Raw genomic sequence first — 21,672 nt, forward strand, 5'->3', positions numbered from 1 at the left:
GTGACAGTGGGGACAGGCGCACATTCAGGGCACAGGGCTGGGGGCAAGCGAAAAGTAGCAAGCGAAGAGTAATGGGGCGCAGGGAGGAGGGGGCACCATTCCCCCTTCCCCTCCCAAGTCAGGGTTGGAAGGTGGGGTAAGGGGGTGTCTCTGTACAGCCAGTCAAATCAAAGCGCGTCACCGCCGTGTGCCCGCCCTCCTGCCCCCTCCTCCCCCGCCCAATCAGCGGCCAGGAGAGAGCCGTGGTTCCTTTTTTTTTTTCTTTTTTAAATATTTATATATATTTATATTACGTATTTATATATAATATGTAAATATATTTTTAAAACAATATAAAATGTTAAGACACTTCACTTAAATGTAAAGAGTTGCCTGCAATTAAAAGTAATTGCATCATTTATGAGGTCCTTTTTTTTTTTTTGTTTTCCAGGATTTTTTTTTTTCAGAAGGGACTTTTTTTTTTTCCTCTTATTATTTTTCAAAAAGGCTTGCTTGCCTTTGTACAAAAATGATCCAAGCTATAGGAAACAAGGATGAACCAACCAAAAAAGAAAAGAAAAGAAAAGAAAATGAAGAAACACAACCCAGTTTTCCCCCTCCCCAGCCTCGACAGCTCCCCCCCAAATACCCACCTCCCTGCCAGCCCAGGATCTAGGCGGTTCACCCCATCCAAGTCTCTATAGTCTGTGCTTACTTGGGAAGACTAATTCCAGCCCCTCCCCTGTGCTTAGCCCCACTTTGTGCTCCAACTAGGAATCCTGCTCCCTGGGGAACCCCCCCCCACTCCTTGTCATCTCCCTGCTAGGCCTCACTGTCCCTTCTGGGGGTGCGGGGCAGGGCTGGAACCAAAGTCAGCCTCTCCTTCCCTTCGGGACCTAGTGGGAAGCCTCACAGCCCAGGGCCTTGGGGATCTTCAAGGATCACACTAGGGATCACCAGCTCCCCACTTAAAAGCACCCATTCCCTGAAAGATCTCAGAGAGGATGGTGAAGGGTCAGATCCCCCCACCTGTAGGATGGGTGGGAGCTGTCCTGGCTGCCCCCCACCCCTAACCCCTTTTTCTTTCCTCCCATTTCCCTCACCCCCAGTCCCTTCCCACCCTCCAGGCCTCAAAATCTAATTCTCTAGGACCCGCACTCTGGCCCTCCCACCCTCATTAAATAAGGTAAAGTCGTTAAAGTGCTAAATTAGGGAACTAAACGGACAGAATACCCCTCTGGGGGCTGCACTCTCCCAAGGCAGCTCCCCAAAGTCCAGAATGACAACTCCACCTTCCCGCAACAGTGCCAAGGGCTTCTCTTCCTCGAACCCCAAGTGGTTCCTCCTACAGGAAGGGAGCACCGAGCAGCTCATACCCCTTCCCAGGCCCAAATTCAGGGTCTTCTGCCCAGCCAGGGACCCCTCAAGTATGCTCTCCAGGAGAAGGGAGCCCCCAAGTTCCATCACATCCAAGTGTGGGGAGGGCTAGGGCACCTCCAGAGCCAGAGTCTCCCTGCATCCCATTTTGCAGCCAGTCCATTGTCCAGGTGGTTCTGCAGGAAGGTTTCCGAGGAAGGGGAGATGTTCTCTTGTGCCAAGGCTCCGCAGCTCGGTTGTTTGAAGAGCTCTTGGGAAGGCAGGCGGGAAGGAGGGCGGGAACTTGGGGATGGACATGGAGGAAGAGTCAGGAGAGAACGGCAAGGACGAGGACCGGAAGTGGGCCCTTTTGGAACAGGAAGTCAAGGGTGGTGTGTTTTGGCTTTTAGTTTGACTGTTTTGTCTTTGTCTTTTTTCTTAAAAAAAAAAAAAAAAAGATAATTGAAAGTGAATTATTTAAAAAAAACCAAAACCACCCCCTAGGGATGGTAAAGAGAGGGGGTCATGTCTGTGGCCCACCCTAAAGAGGGAGGGTCCTGGAGAATGGGGTGGGGTGGGGGGAGATGAGGGGACAGGGTGCAGGAAGAGAGGTGGCAGGGGTGAGGGAGGACAGGCTGGGGTGGGAGTGTGAGGGGCCTTCTAGAAGGAGATGGAAGAATTCCTCGCCCCAAAGGAAGTCAATACGGGAATGGAGGTTCTGGAAGCTGAGGCCTTTTCTGAGACTGGGCTCGAGGTCTCATTCGACCCGCTCATCTCTTTAGATGGTTTAGTGGCCTGGAACAAAAACAGGGGTCAGGGGTCAGAGAGAGGAGGGAGAGCCTTCATGCTGGCCCCCCTGGAAGTGTTGAAAATGGAAGCAACTCGGGAGGGCAACAGAGAGAATGACCCCGAGACAGGGGAGGAAGGGGGCCAGAGTAAGGGCATAAATGAGGGATACAGGAGTGGGATACAGGAGACAAAGAGCTGGGACCTGGTTGTGAGGTCGGCATCACTGGCAGGGAGAGAGAAGGCAGAAGAGAGGCCAGAGATGCATGCACAGGACGACCAGCCCAGAGTGGGCAGACGGGGTGATGGGGAGAGGCAGGGGAGGAGAGGGGGGGAAAGAAGAAGGGAAAAGTTAGCTGCCATAGGAATACTGGGGAGCTTGGGAGGGGCCCCACTGCCAGCAGCCCTGCCATGGCCTCCTCCACCTCTGTGTAGGTGGAGTGAAAGGCCAGAGCATGTCCTCTTGGAGGCATTTCCCTAAAGAACCTCAACCCAGAGAAGGGAGGAAGAGCTCTGCCCTGCAGCCAGCAGGGAGCTCACCACAGAAGCTGGGCACCCTCCCAGGGCTGTGTCCAGAGTGCAGGTTCTGAAGCCGCCCTAGATCCCCTGTAGGTGGGGGTTTTCTAAGGAAATGGGGCTCCCTGAAATGAAAGCTGGCTTTGGTGAAGTAGCCTGGAGACTCAGGGTTGGGGCAATGAGGGATGACAGCTCCTGTCATCTCCCTCCAACCTGGGTCCCCACAGCTACTGGGATCTTCCATCAGGCTCCATCAGTGAGGAGCCCTTTCTTCTCTGCTTTGCTCTCCACACTGTACCCACAGCCTGCATGTCCCCCTTAGAAAGTCAAGGTGTGCCATTCCCATATTGGGGTCTCCTCTCATGCTCTCCTCTCTTCTGGGCCCCAGAGTCCCCTCATCATTCAGACCTCTGTCCAGTACCCCCTGAGTTGATCTATCCTGCTCTAGGCATCCCTGCACCTGGCATGGAGCTGAGCTCATTTCCAAACCCCCAGAAGCCTGCAAAGCCATGCCAGTGAGGCCCAGGTTCTGGGGCCAAACATACACTTGCATATAGAAGTCAGCAGAGCTTGTGGCCCTATGACTCCCAGCCAGGAGATGACCTTCCTCCCATAACCTCAGCAAAGACTTCCCTGAGTGCTTCGTGAGCTTCTGTTCTGGAAAGTTCTTTGCCTTCTAGGAGCCTCAGCACAAAGACATCCAAAACCCACTTTCTGAGGCTGGCGAAGCACAATAGTACTGGGTATCCCCTCAGATCAGGAGAGAGTCCCACAGCACCTCAAGTCTCTCAGGGTTAGGAGAGTGTTCCCAAAGCACCCTGTGTCCCCTCAGGCTGTGAAAGTGTCCCTGTGTCCCCTCAATGACTTCTATACTCTTCCCAAAAAGGGAATGTCTTGCTCTAACAAAACACCCTCTGACATCTGATTCCCACATCAATCTTGGGCTTTTGGGTGGGGGTGGGAGCTGGGGACACACCCAGCAGCACTCAGGGCTTATTCTATTTTTGTTTGTTTGTTTGTTTGTTTGTTTTGGGGCCACAGCCAGTGATGGTCAGAGGTTACTCCTGGCTATGCACTCAGAAATTGCTCCTGGCTCGGGGATCAGATGAGACACCGGGTATCAAACCCAGGTCTGTCCTGCGTCAGCCACATGCAAGGCAAATGTCCTACGGCTGTGCTATTGCTCCAGCAACAGGGCTGATTCTATCTTTTGTTTGTTTTTGTTTGCTTATGCTTTGGGGTCACACCCCCAGTGCTCAGGACTTACTCCTGATTCTGCATTCAAGAATTACTTCTGAGGGGGCTCAGGGGACCATCTGGGGTTCCTGGGTTAGAGAGTGCCAGACATGCACCTTCTCCACTCTTTTAGTTCTTGCGCTGGCTAAGCTTTTTCTCCACTCTCCTAAAACTGACAGCCCTGCAGCAGTCAGCATGGTGCATTCCCACTTTGGCCCCAGCCCAGAATTTCCCTGTCTCTGGTCTTGGCACTTCTGTTCCCATCCTCTGTGATACAGGTGCTGGAGGAGCAAGTCCCTGAGACTTGAATGAGACCCTCCCAAAGGACAGTGCTCAACACCTTTCACAGCCCATGGGCCTGTACCCCTGGATGGATGTGAGGGAACCTTGACCAACAGTCTTATACTAAGTGAGGTGGATAAGCAACCCCAGGACAGAGTGGAGGGTACAGGAATGCTTAGAACCAAGAGACAGCTGTCAATAGGGCCTAGGGCACCACTCTGAGATGGGTGGGTGTTGATCTCAACAGAGCTGTGGGGTCCTGCAGGGTTGGGGATGCAGGGGAGGAGCCTGGGAAGAGATTCAGGGAGAGGGTCAGGGAGTAGAAAAAGGAGAGGCATGGAGGGGACAGGCCTAGGGGAAAGGTTCAATATACACATGGAGAACAGGAGTGGGTAGGTAAGACTTTTTCTCTTTATTTTTATTGGGTTTTTTTTTTGTTTTTTTTTGTTTTTTTTTTGGTTTTTGGGTCACATCCTGCGTTGCTCAGGAGTTACTCCTGGCTGTCTGCTCAGAAATAGCTCCTGGCAGGCACGGGGGACCATATGGGACACCGGGATTGGAACCAACCACCTTTGGTCCTGGATCGGCTGCTTGCAAGGCAAAGGCAAATGCCGCTGTGCTATCTCTCCGGGCCCTTTATTTTTGTTTTGTTTTTGGGTCACACCGGCAGTGCTCTAAGCCAGGAGTTATTCCAGGCTCTGCATTCAGAAATCACTCCTGGCAGGCTCAGGGGACTATATAGGATGCTGGAGATCGACTCAAGTTGGCCATGTGCAAGGCAAAAACCCTATCCACTGTGCTAATGCTCTGGCCCCACTTTCTCTTTTCTTTTTTTTTTTTTTAGTTTTTTGTTTTTTGTTTTTGGGTCACACCTGGTGGTGCTCAAGGGGTACTCCTGGATATGTGCTCAGAAGTTGCTCCTGGCAGGCTCGGGGAACCATATGGGATTCGAACCACCATCAGTCCTGGGTCAGCCGGCAGCTTGCATAGTCCTAACTCTGTGTATCTCTCCAGCCCCTATTTTTTATTATTTTAATAGTATTTTGGGGGTAGGGTTTGGGTCACATCAGGAGGTGCTCAGGGGTTATTCCTGACTCTGCGCTCAGAAATCACTCCTGGCAGGCTTGGGGGACCATATAAGATGCTGGGATTCAAACCAGGATCGTCCTTGTGTTGGCCACGTGCAAGGCAAACACCTTACCACTATGCTATCGCTCCGCCCCCCCCCCCTTTCTCTTCACTATTTACTTGTAAATTTCTCTCTAGGAGTTTGAGTGACTATGAGAAACAAAGATGTAGAGTGTGTGTGTGTGTGTGTGTGTGTGTGTGTGTGAAAGAGAGAATAAACAAGAATAAAAGATAGGGCCGGAGAAATAGCACAGCATTAAGGCCTTAGACACAGAAGAACGATGGTTCGAATCCCAGCATCCCATATGGTCCCCCGAGCCGGCCAGGAGTAATTTCTGAGCATAAGAGCCAGGAGTAACCCCTGAGTGTGGCCGGGTGTGACCCAAAAAAACAAACAATCAAACAAAAAAAACCAAAAGAATAAAAGATAATAGAGAGTGAGAGATAGAGTGGAGGGGGAAATGCAATCCCCCGAACCCCCCAAGAGTGATTCCTGAGCAGAGCCAGGAGTAATCCCTGAGCACTTCCATATGTATCCCTTCCCCCGAAAAAAGAGACAGAGACACAGAGAAAAAAGAAAGTAAGAGGGCTGGAACAATAGTACAATGAGTAGTGTGTTTGCTTGCAGCCAACCTGGGTTTGATCCCCAGCATCCCATTTGGTTCTCTAAGCCTGCCTGAAATGATCCCTGAGAATAGGGCCCAGCATTGCCAGATGTGACCCAAAACCAAAACAATAAAAGAGAGTGAAAGAAGAAGGGGAGCAAGAGGTAAAATGAGTGTATGTAGTCCTGGTTGGAGTTAGGTATAGGGGTGGGAGGAGGTTCTAGAGCTAAGGAGGCAGAAAAGAGAGGAGAGAAGGGAGAGGAGTGGAGAGTGGGGTGGGGGAGAGGAGAGAGAGGGGGTTCTTGGCGGGTGCACCCGTGGGTGACATTTCCTGAGGGGAAGCAGCTGTGACTAGGCGGGGACAGATGGCCTGTGGTGGAGGGGGAGTGGTGTGTGAAGAGGGATGGAGGAGGCCCCAGGAAAGAGTGGTGAAGAGGCAGGCTGAGAGGGACAGGGGTGCCAAACCCCAGAGAATGAAGGGGCCACACAGAGCCCAGTGGGTGCGGATGTGGGAGAGAAGGTGAGGGACAATCATCCGATGAAGATGCTGGAGTCAAATGGGGGTTGGGGTGGGCAGTGGGGCAGTCTATATGGAAATCTGGCAGACCCGCTATGAGACCTTGGTCAAAGCCTGTGTCCCCTTCTGTCAAGTGGGTGTAAGTACTGTGTGGCATGTCTGGACAACATGAACCCCACAAGTATGAGATGCTTCTCTACGCTGAAAGGAAGGACTTGGGGAGCACATTCTCCACTGCAAGGGCAGGGGAATGGGGGATGGCCGAGTTTGCATGAGGATCAGTGGGAAGGGACAGGCCAGCATCCATGAGGCCAGACTACCAGGAGTGTGTGCTAGGAGGAACCACAAAGGCAGAGCTCTGGCTAGCCCTGATCCTCCAAGCAGAGTGTCCCCATCTGTACCTAAGGCTCCAGACCCCTACTTCTGAGATTTCTTCAACCCTGGACACTTTCTGTCCCACTTCCCTACCCTCCACAGCATGCAGGAGCTGCCTAGAAACATTGTCCTCCTTGGAGCATGGCACCCATGATACCCAACTGTCCCCCAGAAATACTCTCAGTGGCAATCAGCTCCGCACCCCATTCCCAAGACTGATGTGGGGAAGTCTGAAAGAAAGTGCCACACCCCAGCCTCCTGGACTCCCGGGTCCACAGTGTCTCTCCTCCCTGTCCTAGCCAGGTGCCCACTCTGAATCCCAGCCTGGTAGGGAAAGGAGAGAAAGGCACCAGAGAGCATATCCCTCTGCAGGCCCAGCCTGGGTGCTCAGAGGGAGGAGGGAGAGCAGAGACAGGAGTCACAGGGACCTCCCACCCTCAGGACAGGTGGAGATTTTAGAGGATAGCAGAGAGGGACTCTCCCAGGACCACCGGAAACAGGTTCCCTGAGGCAGGAGAAAAGATAGTGACAATACAGCAGATAGGGCACTTGTCTGGTACCCTATATGGTCCCCCAAGTCCTGCCAGGATGACTCCTAAGCAAACCCTGTATGGCCCACTCAGCCCCTGCTACCATATAGGTGGGGTGCGGGACAGGGGAGGGACTCACCTGCTGCTGAGCCTGGATCCGCATGTACTCAGCGGCCCTCTGCTTGCTGTGTTTGCCTTTGTCAGGGCTCCCGGCCTGGCCCTGTGCCGCCTTCAGCCGAGCAGTCCCCGGAGTCACCACCTTCATGGGGGGCACACTGCCTCCACCGCTCTGCAGGACAGGAATAGGAGAGTGGGTTGGAGGTGTTGGGAGGCCTGAACACAGGGTGGGATCTTCAGGGCTGGGACCTCCTCATGGGGAGGCCCTTCTGGCCTGAGGAGGCCTTGCTGCCTCACACCCCAGTCTAGGAGCAGAGCCCCAGCACTGAGGTCAGGGGTGCATGGGTGGGCACGGACAGAGCTCACCATGAACACAGTGGCCCTAGAACCGTCGGCCCCAGGGAGGTCTTTCAGATGGCAGAATGGGGAGGAGGATGGTGTTCCCCAAGGGGTGGGCTGGCTGGGAACCACCCTAGCTCCCAGATCTGCCTGGAGGGGCTGTGAGGCAGTGCAGGCGCAGCAGAAGAATGACAGGGACAGAGTCAGACAGGAGCGGGCAAGGGGCACAGGGCTAAGAGAGGCAGAGAACTTTATTTGCGGGGTGACAAATACAGAGCAGAGGGGAAAGGTCCTGGGCCCTGTCAGGGGGGAGGCCTGATCCCTGGGAGACCAGCTCCCCAGTCTCCCAGAGGGTCTGCCTGCAAAACTTGCCTGAGTCAGGCTGAGGGGGGAGGACAGGAACAGAGCAAAGGCTGCTGAGAACAGGGGGTGGGGGGCTTTTCTGGAGGCTCCCACAGCCCCCCACACCCTGCAGCGCTGAAGGCAGAGGTGAGATTTACAGACAGGAGCAGCGCGCAGGAGAGCAACAGCCACCTGAGGGCCTGGGGTCAGGGATGGGGGGCTGCCAGGGGACCCTGCTGCAGGCGCCAGGCCCATCTGGCTCAGGGTGGCTTCCAGCTCCAGGAGTGTCTCCTCCAGGCTGTCCATCCGTGGGGGGGCTGGGCCCCTCACTGCACAGCCTCGGCCCTCCACAGGCCAGTCCTGCTGCTCCACATGGCCGGGCTCAGGGGACATCCAGAGGGGCTCTCCGAGTGGAGTGGCAGCCGTGGAGTGCTCAGGGGCAGGTTCATGAGGACACGAGGCTGGGGCTCCTCTCTCCTCTGAGAGGCAGCCCTTGTACAGGGGTCTCTTCACAGCCCCCCTTTCCTTCTCAGGCACTGAGCTGGCCCTGGGCCACACGGCCTCAGTCACTGCCCTGAGGGGTTCTGAGGGGACATCCTCAGCCCTCCCACTGCCAGCCAGGTTCCGGGGTCTTGGGGTAGGGGGTGTCCTGGTTCGGGACTCCTCAAGCCTGGCCTCCGGTTGGGAGGCAGAGCTGGGGGCACATTCTGTCAAGACGATCCGGGGAACGCAGAGGGCCCTAGGGCCAGGGGCAGCCTGGGGGAGGAGAAAAAAATAAGAAAGTGGGGTCCCCGTTAAAGCCACTAAGCTCACCCCAATATTCCCTGGGGAGGTTCTGACATGAGGAGGGTCCAAACAGACAAACTGACCTGCCCAGGGGGAGTAGACTGAGGGTCCTGCCAGCCCTGCCTCCCCCCAGCTCCGCCCATGGGCAGAGATGCCCGAGCTCCCCAGCACAGCGCCCACGGCCAACTCGGGGAGCAGGTGTCTTGGGCACGCATGCTGATCTGCCCATCTGTGCGTGGGACCACAGACCCGCCTGCTGCTGTGTGGGTGCAGGCGCTAAAGGGGACCCATGGAGAACCCCAGGATACAAAATGGCTGAGGACTGGACTGCATAAACCGGCAGGTTGGCCACAGCCACCTCTCAGGCCAGAGTCACTTTCTAAGCTCTCTATGAGACCTCACAGCCCACTGACAAAATCAGATCATCAACTCTGAGTGAACATTCCAGGCTGGACATACCAGACCTTGGAGGGGAAGGACCAGGTAGAGGACTTCCACCTTCTCACCCCTCAATTTGAGTGACTCCCAAATCTAGCTGAGTATCTGTCTCCTGCCAGTGTCTGCCCTGTACATCATCCTTTCTGAGACCCACAGACCCGATACCTCAGGAGAAGCCTTACTTTACAGAAGCTGAGGATAATGGGGTCCCCGGAATCACCTCAGGTTCCTGACCCACAGCCAGTGTGGCTGAGCCAGGATGTGAACTCTAATGTCAAGTCCAGTACTCTTGCCACAAAATAAAGAATCATGGGAAAACTCATGGTAGGCAGCAAGACCCCCTGTGCCCACCCCCAGGTGACCCACCAGCCCGACACTTGCTTACCTGGAGGTGGGGTCACAGGCTGGGAGGGCAGCAAGGCCACCCCATGCCTGCCTGCTTCTGCTGCCCGACGGTGCCTCAGGATGCAGTGGGTCAGCCAGACCCAAGTGGCCAGTGGAGGGGCTTTGCCCATGGGGCTCCCAGGGCCAGAAAGGGGCAAGGTCTGGGTGCCGTGGGCCCCAACACGAGGGTGTGGTGGTCTGGGGATTGTCCCCATGTCCCCCCATTCCCAGGCAGCTCTTCAGGACACTCTGGGCCCAGCCTCTGCCCAGCAGATGCCAACGTCCATCTGCCTGGTGCCCATCTGCTCTCCCTAGCCAGGAACACAAGGCACCACCATAATCAAGCCAGAACAGAGATCGGGGATGGCAGCAAGAGGCCCAAGGGGGCATGAGAGGCTGCTGTCCCCAACTAAGTGAGCAGAGGAAGCAGTTGCTGGGCCAGCCCCACCCAGACCTCCTCCCACCCCCATTCCCAGTAAGAGGAAAAAGAAGTGCAGCGGAGAGCAGGGTTGAAGTGAGCGTATAGGAAGAAGCCGCAAACCCATGTGTCCATGTGGAGGCCCAGCATGGCAAGAGGTGGGCCCAGGGTAAGTCTGGGAGGTGTCCCCAAGCCCCAGTTGTGAGCCCCCACCTGGCGCAGGCAGCAGAGCTAGCAAAGGAGGCAGAAGGAGATGGGGCTAGGCAAAGTTAGATTTTGAGTTGGACTTCAAGTCAATATGAGTGTGTGATCCAAATTCCGACCAAGACCAAACCCCAGGCCAGAGAGATGGCTCAATGAGCTGAGCTCAGGCTTTGTACACGGGAGGCCTAAGCTTGAATCCCAGAATCACATGGTCCCGGAGAACCCCAGGGAGTAAAGAGCTGGGATTAGACCAAACTCCACCAGTGGGGGACCCCCTAAATAAAAACAACAAAAATGGACCAGGGAGAGAGCACTTGCCACATGGTAAGCAGTTGCCACCACTCATGGTCACCAGCAGAGGTCACTCCTAAGCACAGAGCTAAGGAACAGTCCCTAAGAAACCATAGGTATTGACCCTGACACCCGAACTAGACAAAACCTAGGTTCAGCCCAACAGAAACTCCAGCCAAAGGTGAGAGCCAAGTGTCTGGGTCGAGAGGAAGCGAGTCTGGACAAAAGCACAGACCCCAGGGCTGCGTAGGAAGGAAGGGTCAGTCCTGCAGGGCAGCGCAGCTGTGACTGGGGTCCAAGCAGGTTAGCATGACAGGTCAGAGAGGAAGCTGTGGGGCACAGGCAGAAAGAGAGCCATGAGAGGGCGCAGCCCGTTACCTTCCATGCAGGGCCCGGGGCTGAGCACCCGGGGGGCCCTGGGTCCTGGGGGGACAGCAAAGTGGGGATCGGCTGGCGGCGGGGCGTGGGGGGAAGGGAAGACACTGAACTTCTCTCAAACACCTGGGGAGCAGAAGGTGGGGCAAGGTTTGGAGAAGAGGGCATAGGGGACCATGGGGGTGCTTGCCTATGGCTGAGGCACCCACGGGAAGGAATGGTTTCCGTGGCCACAGGGCCCCAGTCTCAATCTTGGCCCTCGACATGCCACTGGCCACTCTGCCCTATGCTTTGTCTCCTGTAGAAGGACCTAGGGGTCAGTGGGGGGTACCTGAGGCACTCTGCTTAGAATATTCGGTCAGTGGTCTCACAGCATGGGAAAGGATCCACTTTTTTTTTTTTTTTTTGGTTTTGGTTTTTGGGCCACACCCAGCAGTGCTCAGGGGTTACTCCTGGCTATCTGCTCAGAAATAGCTCCTGGCAGGCACGGGGGACCATATGGGACACCGGGATTCGAACCGACCACCTTAGGTCCTGGATTGGCTGCTTGCAAGGCAAACGCCACTGAGCTATCTCTCCGGGCCAGGATCCACTGTTGAGACACCAATAAAAATTTCAAAGGGGCAGAGCGATAGCAGAGCAGGCAAGGCAATTGCCTTGCACCCGGCCTACCCAGGACCAATCAGGGTTTGATTCCCAGCATCCCATATGGTCCCCTGAGCTTGCAAGGAGTGATTTTTGAGTGCAGAGCCAGGAGTAATCCCTCAGCCCAACTGGGTATGACCCAACTTCCCCCAAATAAGTTCAAGCTGGAACTGGGGGCGGGGGTTGGTGGAGCAGAGTGACAGTACAGCAGATAGGGCATTTGCCTTGCACTCAGTCAACTTGGGTTCAATACCCAGCATCTCATATGGTCCCCGAGCCTGCCAGGAATAATTTCTGAGAACAGAGCCAAGAATAACCTCTGATTGTCACTGGGTATAGCCCCCGCCCCCCAAAAAAGTTAAAGGAATTGGATAGATAACACAACATCTTTGCCTTGCATGTAGCTGTCCTGGGTTTAATCCCCAGCACATATAAATCCTGAGCCTAACCAGGAAAAGAAAAAAAAAAAAAACACCCTGGGGCCAGAGAGATAGCATGAAGGTAGGGCGTTTGCCTTGTAAAAGAAGGATGGTGATTTGAATTCTGGCATCCCATATGGTTCCCTGAGCCTACCAGGAGCGATTTCCTAGCATGGAGCCAGAAGTAACAGCTACTGGGTGTGACCCCCCCCCCAAGACCCCCCCCAAAAAAAACCAAAAACAAACAAACAAAAACCCCAAACCTCAAACAGGGCAGGAGAGAAAAGAAAAGAAAAAAAGAATGAATGAACTTTTTTTTGGTTTTTGGGCCACACCCGGCATTGCTCAGGGGACCATATGGGACACTGGGATTTGAACCAACCACCTTTGGTCCTGGATCGGCTGCTTGCGAGGCAAAGGCAAATGCCGCTGTACTATCTCTCCGAGCCCAGAATAAATGAACTTTGCTTGCAGGAGGTCCCCAGGTTCCAGCCCTGGCTCCACCCAGTGCTCAGGACACTAAAACAACAGAAACTCAAAGATCATATCTCTACAAGCAGAGATGTGGGGGCCAGAGGGAGCCAGCAGGGACCCCCAAGGTCCACCCATCTGCCTTGGGCTCAGCTCAGGATTGGAAAAGGAGTAGGGGACACCTCATGCTCACCTCCAATTCAGCGATGATGCGGTCCTCGTCGTCCTCATCCTTGATGGCTGAAGCCATGATGGGTGGCGTGGAGGCGGGGCGGGCCACCTCCGACACAGCTCGACGTAGCTTAACCTGCGGCTTCTGCACCTCCAGCTCCTCTGACTCGGCCTTCTGGAAGGCCCAGGCCCTGTCATCTCAGCACCTGCTCTGCTCCTAAGCCACCTCCCCTGGCTCATCTACCACTTCCCAGTTCCCAGCCAGACGGACCCTCCCTACGCCGACAGCAGTGTCCCTGGGCCAGGTGGTACCTTGATGAAGGCCGAGTCCTTCTTGCTGGTGACCACTACCTCCCCGGTGCGGGTGGTGGTCAGTCCGTGGGAAGACGGAAAGCTCCGGCGGGGTGGGGGAGGTGGGGGAGACTTGGAGGGTTTCTCTGTGCGGTATCGGGGTACTGTGAGCTCATCTGTGGACAGACAAAGGGCAGGGGTGATGGTGGCTCAGGGGAAAAGCTTCTCATTGCACCTCAACCACTGGATACCTCTGTTGACCACTCACTCCCTTGACCCTGGCAGCAGAAACCTGGTCCTCATTTGATGCAGAAGCATATGCACCACTATCCCCAGAATAGCTTTATCAGATTCTATGTCCCAACAGACCCACATCTTCCTGACACCTCTAATCTCCTCACCATCTGCCTCCTCAGCTCTTCCCAGGCCTCTGCATCTTTAGTTTATTTTACTTTGGGTGGGGGTTGGGTCACTCTTAGCAGTATTCAGGGGTTACTCCTGGCTCTGCACTCAGAAATTACTTCTGGCAGGTTAGAGGACCATATGAAATACCGGGCATTCAAACCCGAGTCTATCATATGTAAGGCAAGCACCTCATGTACTGTACTATCTCTATGGTCCTCATTTTCTTTTTATTTATTTATTTATTTATTTATTTATTTATTTATTTATTTATGTTTTTGGGTCACACCCGGCAGCACTCAGGGGTTATTCCTGGCTCTGTGCTCAGAAATTGCTCTTGGCAGGCTTGGTCGACCATATGTGATGCCGGGGATCAAACCTACCCTACGGCTGTGCTGTCTTTCCGGCCCTGGCCCTCATTTTCTGCATCTTATCTCCAAGCTATGAGCTAGTCCTGCCCGCTGCTCTCTCCCTCTCCCCAGCTCTGCCAACATGGAGGTTGCCTCCAAGCCACCTGCAGGAAGGGCACTAGAAGCTGGCACTCCATCACCCCCAGACCACATCCCAGCTCACCAGCCTTCACCTCCTATTCTTGCCCATCTTCCAGCCTCAGTTTATCCTTCCCTGGAAACCCATCCCTAATGACCTCTCGGCAGTATTCCACAGCCTACCAGACGCCCTCCCTAGCACACTGTCTTCATAAACCAGGGAAATGCCTGCTCAGTCACAAGATTCTGATGCTCTGCATGATCAGAAAAACTTCTCTAGTGACATAATATAGAAATGATCCCTGAAAGTATAGTCTTATCTCAGTCACAAGATTCTGTTGGAAAATTCCTCCTCTGAGAATCTGCCCCCTTGCTCTTCCATAAGGACCCCAATAGCCTCCCCTGGCCCCACACCCATCACCACAGCAGACCCTATCCTAGTGCTGCTGGGACACATGACTTAAACATTCTTAATATCCTTAATATCCACATCTATAAAATGGGAATAATGACTGTATCTGCCTTGTAGGGCCAGTTTGAAACTAAAGAGATCAATACATGGAAAGCACACGGCTTGCCCAGGGCAAATGTCCCAGGGTGTCCCAGGGAAGTGCCTGAGAAACATAAGCACAAGTCAACTCCCTGCTCCATCACTCCCATCCCACCCCACCCCACCTTTGGGAAGCAGTGTCTGTCCCCCACCATGTGGGCCTGTTGGTCACAGCCCTGACAGGGGAGATGTGGGGGAGCAACTGTAGCCCATTCCTGAGCTGTCTGGGAAGGGTCCCAAAGACCCCTGTCCAGGCCACTCAGTCCCAGGGAGTTCCCTGAGAGTGGGGACAGTCTCACTCTACAGGCTCCTACCTGAGCCCCTTCTCCCACTGGGCTCTGTTCGGGGTGCTGCCTTCTGGCCATGGGGGGCCTTCGGGGGCTTGTGGTCAGGGGTGGGGGCCACACCCGGATGGGCCTTGCTGGCACAGTCCAGGTCAGGGATGGCCTTCAGCAGCTCGGCCTGCGTCTCCTCCAGCAGGCGGTTGATGTCCTTGGCACTGTACTGGGTCAGGGCTGCCCGCTTCTCCTCCCAGTCACGCTCAGCAGCCTGCAGGGGAAAGGTGGGATCAGGTCAAAGAAGGCCTTTTCAGTGAGGTCCCTCCAATATGTTCCACACTGTCTGTGGCACTCTGGAAAGCCACCTTCACTACCTACTGCTTTCCAGATACTCTTGAGTCTGGTTCCAGACACTCGTGGTTTCTATTTGGATCAATTTTGTTTTGTTTTGTTTTGTTTTGGTGCTCAGGGGTTACTCCTGGCTCTGTGCTCAGAAATCGCTCCTGGAAGGCTGAGGGGACCATATGGGATGCCAGATTCGAACCTGAGTCCATCCCGGGTTGGCCGCATGCAAATGCCTTCTGCTGTACTATCATTCTGCCCTTCTATTTAGATTGGGAGAAAGGTCATGTATGCAGTTCTCAGATGCCACTTCCAGCTCCATGCTCAGGGGCTCATGCCCAAAAGTGCTCAGGACCATGTGGTGCTGGGAATAGAACCTGAGCATCTTGTAGAGCCCAAGATCCAGCATTTGCCATCTCTCAGCTCAAGCCTGGGACAGTCTAGTCTATTCTAGGGAATTTACTTGCTTGGATGAGGCTCTGGGTTCAAACCTGGCACCAAAAGAACAAAAAAACAAGCCAAAAAACCAAAAACCAAAAAAAAAAAAAAAACACTTTTCTGTCCTGCAGGCTTCATCTCCTGTAATATGCTTCCCAGACTTTCTGGGGCTACATAATCTCCCCATAAAGGACCAGTCCCAATGGTGCCTGCACCCTTGGCTGGTGATGGCGGTGGAAATGTGGGTCCCCTCCCCCCAAATCAGCACCTCCACAGACACAGCCTTGTCCACGCTTCTCTTGCCAGGAGCATCAAGGCCTTTGGCAGGGTTGCCCCCCTTGGGGAGAACTGGGGGTCCCTCGGTTGGCCCGCTCAGCTCGTGGAGGTGCACTGGGGGGCTGGGGGGAGGCATCTCGAAGTCCAAGCTCTTGTTGAAGTCAGTCTCGGCCGTCACCTTCTTGGGGGACTGACTCAGGAGATTGTTGGGGGGCGGCCACACACCCTCGTCCACTTGCCTAGAGTGGAGGACAGTGAGGAGAACTGTGAGGCCATGGGGAGCCCCACGGAAGGTGAATCACACAGTGTCTGGGGGAGAAGGGACTGGCTGGGACTGAGAACCAGCCAAGTGGACAATAATAGTACTGGGGCCCAGGGCAGAGCACAGGGTTCAATCCAGGGCAGCAAATCGGTAACCTTATGGGGGATAAGAACAAGGCATCGGACCCATCTACATGATCAGAGTCAGCTGTATAACTCCTTGGGGACTCGGGGTCACAGCCAAGATTGGGGAGGGAAGGACCTGCGGATCTGAGCCAGCGTGTCCGTGACCCCTCGGCAGCGCTTGAGCAGCCCATCCAGGCGCTGTGGCTCCTCCTTCAGGAACTTCACAGCCTCCACCTCCACGCGCAGCACCACTCGCATCTTGCTCTGCAGTCCGGGGAAATGAGCTGCGGGCATATGGAGGACAGAGTTGGGCAGGAAGCAGCATGTAGGCCTGGGAGGCTGGGCAGTGAGGGTAGAGAGAGATGCAACCGGGTCAGGTCCCTGCTCCCAACCCCAGCTCTAGGCTTACCCTTGAGCTCTGTTAGCGTCTCCCCGAGTTGCTTCAGCACCAGCGCCTTCTCCTCCAGCTCAGTCCCGGGCACCAGTCGGTGGTTATGGGATATGTCCCGCTGGATTTTCTCCACCGACTTCTCCAGGTCACTGCAGCCACAGAGAGACCCACTCAGACCCTTTGGCCCCAGCCCAGCACCCTGAAATCAGGCAGTTGGAAAGAAATCAGACCAGCTATCAGATCAGAATGAAAGGTCTTGGGTCTGGAACAATAGGACAGTAAGCAGGGTGCTTGCCTTGCATGCAGCCAACCCAAATTCAATTTCCCCTATGGTCTCTCAAGCCCTATCAGGAGGGATTTCCTAAGCGCAAAGCCAGGAATAATCTCTGAACAGCACAGAGAAAGTCTTTCACATACATGCCCCGGTGAGAGCAGAAACACAGAATCTGGGGAGATTTTAGAAGGGTTCCCCCTTCCAAAAAAATGTGGTCCTCCCACAGGTAGCTGCTTCCCTGTGACTCCCTGGGTTTGCATTCTGCTGAGCAAGCAACAAAGGATTTGGCCCTGTGGAGAAGCAGTGAAGGCTGGACCTCTTGGGGGTCTACTCTTTAGCCAGATGGCATAGCCACCCTCTACCAATGATGCACATTCTCTTTCCTTGCTGACAAAAGTGCTTGAGGACTAAAGCGATAGTATAGCAGGCAGGATACTTGCTTGCACGCAGCTGACCCAGGTTCCATCTCCAGCATCACATATGATCTCCCTCCCTCCAGGAGTGATCTCTGAGCATAGAGCCTACATACATATACATACACACACCCAAAAAAAAGGTGCTTTGCAATTTTCTTTTTGTTTTTGTGTCACACCCAGCTTTGTTCAGGGATTCCTCCTGGCTCTGCACTTAGAGATTTGCTTGGGAGATTGTATGGAAAGCCCCCTGTTCCCTATACTATCTCTCCAGCCCAGTGTATGCAATTTTCAACTGATTCATACTAAGTGTGTGTGTGTGTGTGTGTGTGTGTGTGTGTGTGTGTGTGTGTGTGTATTAAAAGCTCACCTCTGGGCTAGAACGGTAGCACAGCAGTATGGCATTTGCCTTGCACGTGGCCGAGGTTCAATCCCCAGCATCCCATATGGTCTCCATAACCTGCCAGGAGTGGCTCCTGAGCAAAGAGCCAGAAGTAACATGGCCCAAAATAATAATAACAATAACCTATCACTTTAAAAAATGTACATTAGGAGCCAAAGTGATAGGGTAGGGCATTTGACTTGCACGTGGCCAACCCAGATTCGATCTCTGGTATCCCATAAGGTCTCAGAGCCTACCAGGAGTAATTTCTGGTCCAGAACCAGGAGTCACCCCTGAGTGCCACCTGATATGGCCCAGAAAACAAAAACAAGGGGCTGGAAAGATAGTATTAGGTGGGGCGTTTGCCTTGCATGCAGCTGACCTGGGAGGGACCCGGTTTGATTTTCGATTCCCGGCATCCCATGTGTGCCCTGGCCTGTCAGGGACAGTTTCTGAGTTCAGAGCCAGGAGTAACCCCTGAGCGACACAAGGTGTGGCTCAGAAAACAATTGTTTGATCAATCAATAAAGTTTTTTTTAAAAAATTGATGTATATTAATCTGTATATCAATGCATATTTGTATAGCAATAGCATACCAATGTATACCAATTGATATATATCAATTGATGTATATCACTTGATGTATATCAACCAAATCACCAGTCCCTGAGTTGAACCTGGGGTGAATTCCACATTCTGAGACCAAAATCTAAACTCTTCAAAGCAGCCAAAGGGATCATGAGGGAAAGGAGCTGGAAAGCATCTCAAGACTCAGACATTTGCAAATTCCAGCTTAGGTAATGTTCCTACAGACTTTGGGCTTCAACCTCTTCCCCACAAAAATAGGGATGCTAAGATTCCCACCCTCCTCCAGTTATTATAAAGAGTAAACTGGCTAATGTAGAGATGAGAGAGAGACAGACAGACAGACAGAGACAGAGAGACAGAGAGAGAGAGAAATCAACAGGTTTAGGAACACAAGTCCTAAACACAGGAAATATGCGTTCAGTCCCCAACAATACATGGACCCTCAGTGTATCATTGGATATGGCTTGAAATCCAAACCGGGGACTAGGGAGATAATAAGGGTAAGGTTAAGGCACCAAGAAGGATCTCTGCCAGAAGGAAGTCCTGAGCACAGATAGGTGTGACTCCAAAACTCCAATGAAAATCAAACTAAGAAAGAAAGAAAGAAAGAAAGAAAGAAAGAAAGAAAGAAAGAAAGAAAGAAAGAAAGAAAGAAAGAAAGAAAGAAAGAAAGAAAGAAAGAAAGAAAGAAAGAAAGAAAGAAAGAAAGAAAGAGGGAGGGAAGAAGGGAGGGAGGGTGGGAGGGGAGGGAGGGAGGGGGAGGGAGGGATGGAGGAAGGAAGGAAGAAAGAAAGAAAGAAAGAAAGAAAGAAAGAAAGAAAGAAAGAAAGAAAGAAAGGAAAGAAAGAAAAGAAAAGAAAGAAAGAAAGAAAGAAGAAGGAAAGAAGGAAGGAAGGAAGGAAGGAAGGAAGGAAGGAAGAAGGAAGGAAGGAAGAAGGAAGGAAGGAAAGAAAGAAAGAAAGAAGAAAGAAAGAAAGAAGAAAGAAAAGAAAGAAAGAAAGAAAGAAAGAAAAGAAAGAAAGAAAGAAAGAAAGAAAGAAAGAAAAGGAAAGAAAGAAAGAAAGAAAGAAAGAAAGAAAGAAAGAAAGAAAGAAAGAAAGAAAGAAAGAAAGAAAGAAAGAAAGAAAGAAAGAAAGAAAGAAAGAAAATCAAACTAGAACCAGATAAGTAGTACAAACAATAAGATAATTTGCTTCCATGCAGCCCATACTGGTTCTATCTCTAGTCCCTGGAACATTGCCAGGAGTAGTTCCCAAACTCTGCTGGGTGTTCAATTCTCTCCCAAATCCAAACCCAAACAAATGGACTCTTGCAGATGAGAAAGCAAGTGGCAAGAGAGATGCTTTTTCATTTTGGCTTTAGGGCTACATCCAATGATGCTGAGGTTTTACCCCTGGTGGCGTTCTGGAACCCTATATGGTACAAGGGATCAAACTGGGGCTGGCTGCACACAAGGCAGATGGCTTAAACTCTATTTAATCTCTCTAGCTTCAGATGCTCTTATTTTTGTCTAACTATGCTTCCTAACCTTGGAATGCTTGCTCCCGTTTAGAATCCTCCAGAGCTTCTGAGACCCCTGTATGTGCTTCTCTCTCAGGGCTGGGCCATCACAGTGCCATTTCTACTGCCTAGGACACTCCATTCATGGGTGCAAGCATATACACACATGTGCTCACACATGATTATTCCTTCTGTCTCTCTTACTCTAGGGGAGTCACTTCCCCATTCTCAACACTCAGGATTGGAGATCTGGCTGCCTGTCCTCGGCGTCCTTACAGCTCCTGTGAGCTGGCCTGGCACACTCCCCAAGGTCATCAACTCGAGACCAAATCTTCCAGATTCATCTCTGACCTTCAGGCCTGACTGCCTGAGAAATAACTGTGGATGAATGACAGGAGGGACTGCTACCCAGGTAGCGTCCCTGAGTCACTGGCTCCACTCACCCACACAAAGGACCCCACCCACATTTCTCACAAGCCCCCTCTCTGGCACATTTCAGCCCTATGATCTAGGTGGGAACAACTTCTGAATCTCATGTCTTGCAGCCAAACAGATTGGCTTTCCCCCAGAGCTCTGTGTCATCAGCCGTCTCTCAGCACGCTTCATACATCTCCATCCAACTGGCGGATGAAAAGAGACCGTGTGATGCTGAGGACAAAGTCCTGTGACTCAGCACTTCTGGCTCTAGTGCCAGCTCATATTTGACACTTTCCCGTGAACTCTCAGGCCTTCGGGTTCATTCCTTATTTAATCCTTACCACAAAGCCAACGAGTGGGAACCATGATCACTTCTGGCTTACAAACACATACACAATAGCTCACACTAGACTACACTTCCCAGATTCCTTTGCAGTGTCAAGGGGTTATTCCATTGAGAGGGACCAATGGAATGAAAACATGAGGAAGGGGTACAAGCCACTTCCGTGAAACACTCCTATAACTCTTTCATGTCTGGGCCTGGAGAAATATTATAATGCAGAGATAGTACAGCAGGTGGAGTGCTTCCTTTGCATGAGGCTGACCAAGTTTGATTACTGGTATTCCAAATAATTCCTCGAACACTACCAAGAGTAAGTCCTGAGCTCAGAGCCAGGGATATGCCTAAGCATTGCTAGATGTGCCCCTCACACCTCTAATAAAGTTCTTCTGTGTTATTTTCCCCTTCCCTGTGGTGGAAGAGCAATGACTCTCTGAATGAACTTGGAGGGGCACATACTCAAATTCAGAATAGCAAATTCTCTCATCAGATTCAACTGCAGAATGACTGCCTGGAGGCTGCTGAATTTCACCCAACCAATCGATATCCAAGAAGAAGAAAGAGATGTCTATTGCCATCAGTTCTTACTGTGCTACCAAACTGAGAAACAAAACACATGGGGCTGGGAGTAGAACTCAGTGGCAGAGCATGCATGAGGACTAGGTTTGATTCCCAGACTGAAAAAAAAAAAAAACCTCAAAGAAAACCTACCTCAGCACTTTGGGATGTAGCCCTGGAGGGTTCCTGCACTGCTGACCTAAGCAACTTCCCTAGGCATCAGCATTGAACAGATAACTTGTTAGCTAGATACCACTAGAAATAGCCCCTGGAGCACTGTTTGGGAGTGCCCCCCCCAAAAAAAAAAACAAAAATTATTTATATGAAAAAGAACCAACATGGGGCTGGAGCAGTAGCGCAGTGGTAGGGTATTTGCCTTGCATGCAGCTGACCTAGGATGGACCGCAGTTTCATCCCCTGGTATCCCATATGGTCCCCCAAACCAGGAGCAATTCCTGACTGTAGAGCAGGAGTAACCCCTGAGTGTCACTGGGTATACCCTCCCCCCCCCAATAAAAACCAACAACACAGAAACATAGGGTCAGTGAGATAATATAGAGGTTAAGGTGCTTGCCTTGCACACAGCAAACCCTTTGATCTCTCCAAGCCTCACCAGGTGTGAGCCCTGAGCCAGGTGTTAGCCCCGA

At 52.5% G+C, this 21,672-nt stretch overlaps 1 protein-coding gene and 1 pseudogene across 2 annotated transcripts in view; both read right to left on the minus strand.

The window, feature by feature from the left end:
* Positions 1–298: 298 nt before the first annotated feature.
* SRCIN1 (SRC kinase signaling inhibitor 1) overlaps positions 299–21,672 on the minus strand; it is a 43,596-nt gene continuing 22,222 nt past the window's right edge. For both annotated transcript variants that reach the window (XM_049778970.1, XM_049778963.1), the window contains 8 exons: positions 16,572–16,702; positions 16,299–16,446; positions 15,768–16,014; positions 14,756–14,990; positions 13,023–13,177; positions 12,733–12,885; positions 7,450–7,599; positions 299–2,130 (listed from right to left, as the gene is read on the minus strand). In XM_049778970.1, the coding sequence (XP_049634927.1) occupies positions 1,996–2,130; positions 7,450–7,599; positions 12,733–12,885; positions 13,023–13,177; positions 14,756–14,990; positions 15,768–16,014; positions 16,299–16,446; positions 16,572–16,702 (1,354 nt within the window). In that variant the 3' untranslated portion in view covers positions 299–1,995. The remainder of the gene's footprint in view (positions 2,131–7,449; positions 7,600–12,732; positions 12,886–13,022; positions 13,178–14,755; positions 14,991–15,767; positions 16,015–16,298; positions 16,447–16,571; positions 16,703–21,672) is intronic.
* LOC125995378 (uncharacterized) lies at positions 14,098–14,209 on the minus strand (annotated as a pseudogene).

This window comes from Suncus etruscus, chromosome 1 (assembly GCF_024139225.1).
Source record: "Suncus etruscus isolate mSunEtr1 chromosome 1, mSunEtr1.pri.cur, whole genome shotgun sequence".
Taxonomy (NCBI): Eukaryota; Metazoa; Chordata; class Mammalia; order Eulipotyphla; family Soricidae; genus Suncus; species Suncus etruscus.